The sequence below is a fragment of the Erigeron canadensis genome, chromosome 6 (genome assembly GCF_010389155.1).
Source record: "Erigeron canadensis isolate Cc75 chromosome 6, C_canadensis_v1, whole genome shotgun sequence".
Taxonomy (NCBI): Eukaryota; Viridiplantae; Streptophyta; class Magnoliopsida; order Asterales; family Asteraceae; genus Erigeron; species Erigeron canadensis.
The window spans coordinates 13,459,395-13,465,768 of NC_057766.1; the positions used below are offsets into that span (position 1 = coordinate 13,459,395).

Genomic DNA, 6,374 nt, shown 5'->3' on the forward strand with positions numbered 1-6,374 from the left:
TTCTTCTCTAATCATTTGGGCTATGTGATCATTCATAGCCCCTTCCATCGTTTGGTTTAACCTTTTGAGTAAGAGGGGTGTATACTTCTCTAGAGCTCTCCCTATTTGATCCGAGATGTCCATGCTATTCTCGGGGAATACGGGTTCTTCTTCGTTCCTTCTATTATGCTCGGTTTCTTCGTGATTGGGTTGCTCTTCCATACTATAATAAGAATAGATAATCCAATTTAAAATTTATAACCTATCACTACTCTACACAATACACGCTAAAACCTATAATTTTATACTATACCATTCCAAAGTTTGATGCGGTTAGTTTATAACGTTGTTAGTACTTCAACCACAAGAAGGCCGGCTTGTTATTGTGCTTTAATACTAGCAATTTTATAAGCTAACATCATCAAACACATATTCGGTTCCCATATAAAATTTCTAACACTTAAGGTCGTGTCTCAACTAATGTTTAAGTCTAGGCACTCCCTACACGAGGGAATACCTAAATTCCTTAAACCTTGGCTCTGATACCAACTTGAAAGGACTGAACTCGATAAACCGAAAACATGAAAAATTTATCTATTATTTTATATATATAAACCCCTGCGTCGCAGTAGGGTTGAGAACTCCCCTGCGTCGCAGTAGGGTTGAGAACTCCCAAGACTGGAAGAACCGCACTACGCATCAAACAGCATGAAGGCGTGATATGACTTGGGTTGGTTTAGGACTGGGTCAGGTACTCTATGATTTACGACGTTATCAGCCGATGTTGGAGGCGTAGTTCACTGGACAGGAGTATCACCAAACCCCCGTTATTCCAGCCTATGATCCGCCCAGCATGTTCATTCCTTACCAGAGGGCTGGTGGTGGTTTCTATTTCCCACCACAACGCCAGTTTGAGGCGCCTCCTCATCATGACCTTGGTGCATAGGGACCAGATATGCCGGTCCGTTTTGTCACTTTTGCAGGTACTTAGACGGGAATGGATGTAGGAAGAACAGGTGCTGTGGAACAATCTTTTGCTGAGAAGTTTGTAGGATCATTGTTTGATGTGGGTAGCATTCCTAGATACTACCCTTATCCTCTTCCACCACAATGATCGAAAATAGCATGATGATGGCAGCCGTCTGTCAGCTTATTTGATGGCTTGTATCTTTTATTTGTTCGAACTATTTTATTTTCCGTACTCTCTTCTCTATTTTCTTAGTTTGGTTTGTATCCACCCTTTGGGGTGATAGACATCGTATTTTATTTCCATTTCCATTGAATAAGTAGGGTAAGATGATGGCATTCATGATGATATTATTATGTTGTTTTATTGTGTGTTCATGTGTGATAGCAAGGTTGTCATTTGCATATGCTAGCGATAAGTTCAGCGGTCATATTCTTGTTGGCATCATTCACGCAAGGAACACCACTTATACCCAACAAGTTTTTCTTGTTCTTGATTATCTTTTTGTTTACCCCCCTATTTCCCTTAGTATGCCTTAGTTTATTGGACATTGAGGACATTGTCCAACTTAAGCGTGGGGGGTGGTAAATAGGAAAAAGTCAGGTATTTTTAAGGATTTTTAAACTTTTGCATGCTTGTCTTTGTAGTTAATTGCTTTTGTCACCTAATTATAGATATAAATGAGCAATGTAACTACACCCTTGGTATAAAATTTTAATAGGTGGACTGTGTTTTGACTGATTAACGTGGCAATCCCTTTTGGATTAATAACATTGCTAGCGCACTTATAGCACCAAAACACCCAAATTATGAGATTGATTCATTGCTAGTTATGATAGGTGTTACGGTTTTGGAATTATTAGCCTAGTAAATTTGTCCCTCTCGTAGGATTTAGATTTATCCGGAAGTAAGGGTCGCTTTTAGAGCTCTGAACCTATGTAGCACCGAAACGGGTACGACAAAAAGGTATGAGAACGATACGGGAACGAGGAACAGCAAAACTAAAAAATTCAAGAAATGGGTACGGCAATAAAAATTTAAAAAAAATTAATTATATTGATATTTTGTAGAGAGAGACTTGAGAGATTATGTATTATTGTACATGTATATATGTATAATATATGCTTGATCAGTGATCACTCATCCAAATCGAATGTTTAGTGTTTAATAGTTGGTTTTGGAATAGAAAAAAATTAATGCTGCTCAAATTGTATATAATATAGCGTGTTTGGGTTGAGGATATGTATAATCACTAAGATGGCAGTCGGTTTTGGAGTTAAAAAAGGCCATTAAAACCCTGATTTTAATTAGACAGTATGAAAACTTTAAAGAAACGTTTCGGTAATTCTCACCCTTGTCATATCCATAATTCTCACCCTTGGGCTATGGATTACATGGATCCATATAATCAAATGATTACAATCACAATCATATATAACAATAATAAATGCTCCACATGAGCCTATGCCATCAATTTGGCCTGTAATCAAACTCAACCATAAATATGAGACTTAACGCCAAATCTATTACCACCATGGAATCACTCAACATAAATGGTAATTGACCGGACGAATATACAAATATATGCAAGTATACTCACCTCCTTCGCGAAACAACAATAAACAAAGATAACCGCAATGGCACAAATCAAGCCTTCACCCTATCACATATCATAATGCACACATAAGGCAACATACACTTTTCTAGTTATCTCAACATAGCAAAGTAAACCTTTCACTAGCATTCCTAACCTCTAACCAATCCACTATGTCATTGAGTTGCTTATTTATCAAAATTTCTCATATCATCTCAAGAATTTCATCATCATAAACATTATTTCACTTGCTAATAAAATCATCATTTTCATAGTTGGAGCTTCACTACCAATATTCTCATTTAAATGAATTTTAACATAAGCAACTCAATAACTAACTCATTATATGCAATAATTTGGGGGAAATTCATACTTGGACTCATCACTAGCAAAACACCCAATTTCTTACTTTCATAAACTCTAAATCCTAGTAAAGAAAGGAAGTTAGGTTAGGAAATAATTACCTCAAGGAGTACAAGACCAAATCAATACTTGAAATCACAAATTTCTCCTCCCCCTTTTCCTTTTGAAATATTCGGCCACCACCACCACTAATTAACCCAAACCCTAACTTTTAAATTCTTGAATGATAATATATTATGGTTCTTGATGAGTCTTTGATTTGTGATTAGAAGTCTATTTTGTATGAATTGAGATTGGATTGAAAGATCAAGAAGAATGAAGAAGATATTGGAATAAGTTAGGTGATGGAAGTGGGGTGGGAAAGTGGCTGGCATTCTAATGTGATGCCACGCCCCCTTTTTACCTTTGTGGGTATTTTACCCGTTATCCACTAAAGTGTTAGAGCACATAAAGTGCACAATTTGTTGTCCGATGCAATAATTCTAAAAGGCTGAGAAATTCGTACAATTATGCTTACGAAGTTTAAGTTCGTTAGAACTATTAAGTTAGTAAGGCCCAACCCGTTTGTACGAATTTGACAGCCCAGTCTGTTTGTACAACCTATAAATATAAGTCTTAGGTCACGAATTTAGGTTGATGATTTAGTTGCAACATAAAGTCATTCACTAGGTTCTCGAGGTAGAGATCTATACCTCGAGATACCGCCCAAACTATCACGATTCGTCTCAATGATTGTAATCCGTAATCATTGTAGATGTTGTTCATACGGATTCATCTTGTAATCATATGATTAATGATAGTATTTTTGTGTTTATCTCCTGTTCTTATTATCTTCGTGCGTGTTTATCATGATAATCATTAATTAACCCTAAAGACGATCATAGACGGATTCCGCACATCTATGATTGTTAGATCTCGTGTTAATCGATCCGGGAACGTGCTGAAACACGTTTTCACATAAAGTTCCAACTAAATTAACCCCATATCCAAAAATAAAATACTAGGAACTTATTTTAATGTCAAAATTATAAAAAGGGTTAATTTATTACCTAAAAGTTATTTGGGGTGTTACAAATGGTCTTAGTAGTGGCTCAAGCATTTACTCATCAAATTATGCCTTTGGCTAAATGTAAGTGATATTATTATGTTTGGATATTATGAGTTGAACATACGGTTTGGGTATTGGATCTTATATGGAATCTTGAAAGTTGTTGAAATTAGCGATATTGAAATGTTGATGACCGAATGACTTTGATGTGATATATGATTAATCGTTTGATATATTTTCTCTCAAGAAGATTTGACAAATGAGAACTTTCTAATTACCATGGATTTTTAACGTTTTAAATAACATTATGGTATTTGGAAAACTTGATAATATGATATGAGAATTTTTATCGATTATATGGTTTGGGTAATTCAAAATGTAACAATAATATGTTTTCTAAGTGTTAAAATGGATATGTGCCAAGATTTATATAATAACCTATGCACTCACCAACTACTTTTTTGTAGTTGATACTTTTTCTTCATGCTTTTTAGGAAATAAGCATAATCCTTGAGGATTTATATGCTTCATGATTATTTGCATTGCACTTTTGGAGTCAAAGATTAAACCTTGTGATGGCCAATGGAATACGCCTTGATCATTGTAGTACACTACTTTATGTGCTTGTTATTTGTTTCGTGGATTTAATATCCAAGTGCGGTAGACGTATTGTACTTGGGGATTGGTTCACATGCTTGTGCATTTGTAAAATTCTTTTATCAAATAAACCTATGGTGAATGTTAGTTATAATCCTTTGTTTTGAATACTCGACTTTCTGTACATCTCATTGTTCCGCCTTAGTTGGGGTGTTACATTAAGTAGGCTCGAAAACCGTCACCTTGAGGAGCTGCAAGAGCATGAAATTGATGATTACTTTCCTGATGAAGATTTGATGTAGGTACAAAGTGAAGAAGAACCATGGTTTGCGGATATTGCTAAATTTCATGGTGCTAACATTCTTCCTAACGATATGACTTCTCAACAAAAGAGAAAGTTCTTCTCAAAGATTCGTCATTATTTTTGGGAGGATCCATATTTGTTTAGAATATGTGCAGATGGAATGATTAGGAGATGTGTTGCTGGTGCTGAAACCCGGGAGATTTTGGATGCATGCCACCATGGTCCTACTGGTGGTCATTATGGACCATCTGTTATCGGTAAGAAGGAATATGATGCAGGATTTTATTGGCCTACCATTTTCAGGGAAGCAAAGACTTTGGTGGAAGTTTGTAATGCATGTCAATGCCAAGGTAATATTACTAAAAGAGACGAAATGCCTCAACAGATGATTCAGGTATGTGAGGTTTTTGATGTATGGGGGATTGATTTTATGGGTCCTTTTCCTCCATCACATAAGTTTCTTTACATTTTGGTAACCGTTGATTATGTGTCCAAGTGGGCCGAGGCTAAAGCTCTTCCGGCTAATGATGCTAAAGTTGTTATTGAATTTTTGAAAAAGTTATTTAGTCGTTTTGGTGTACCAAAGGCCTTAATTAGTGATCGCGGGTCCCATTTCACGAATCACCAGCTTGCTAAGGTTTTAAAAAGGTATGGGGTGACCCATAGGTTCTCCACCTTTTATCACCCTCAAACAAGCGGCCAAGTGGAAAACACAAATGGGGCTTTAAAAAGGATTCTTGAGAAAACCGTGCAGGATAATCCCAAAATTTGGGCTAAGTAGCTTGATGATGCCTTATAGGCGTTTTGAACCGCCTACAAGACTCCAATTGGTACTACTTCTTATAAGGTTCTTTATGGTAAAACTTGTCATCTCCCAGTTGAGATTGAACACAAAGCTTATTGGGCTTTGCAAAATTGTAATATGGTTCTAATCTTGGCTGGTGAGAAAAGGTTTTTGCAATTGCACGAGTTGGACGAAATGAGGTTGCAAGCTTATGACAACTCCATGCTATACAAGGAGCGCACAAAAGCTTGGCATGATAGTAAGATAAAGAGAAAGGAGTTCAAGGCCGGAGATAAGGTGCTATTATTTCAGTCTAAGTACAAACTCAAAGCACCGAAGCATAAATCGAAATGGACAGGTCCTTATGAGGTTAGGAAGTGCTTTTCGTCTGGTTATATGGAGTTGATTGGTTCAACAAACAATTTTATTGTGAATGGCCAACGCTTGAAGCATTATCATGAAGAAGATGAAGAATATGTGGAGATGTTCGAGATTGGCTTTTATGCCATTAACAAATGAACTTAAAGGACTTGGAGTCAAGCTAAAGACTCGTAACTAAATTAAGCGCTTCGCGGGAGGCAACCCGTATTTCTTGTTTTATTATTTTTGAACATTTTGGTTATTTTGTCATTGGTATTGTGTTTTTAATAAGAATTGCAGGGGGAAACTGCTCACACGCATCCCAATAAGTCATTTTAGGAGAAAACGAAGGTAAGTGTGTGTGTGTGGGGGGGGGGG

At 36.6% G+C, this 6,374-nt stretch overlaps 1 protein-coding gene across 1 annotated transcript; it reads left to right on the plus strand.

Moving 5' to 3' along the window:
• The first annotated feature begins 5,774 nt into the window (after positions 1-5,774).
• On the plus strand, positions 5,775-6,155 carry LOC122604326. The gene has a single exon (XM_043777215.1). It carries the CDS (start codon positions 5,775-5,777, stop codon positions 6,153-6,155), a length of 381 nt encoding a protein of 126 aa, XP_043633150.1.
• The last annotated feature ends 219 nt before the right edge of the window (positions 6,156-6,374 follow it).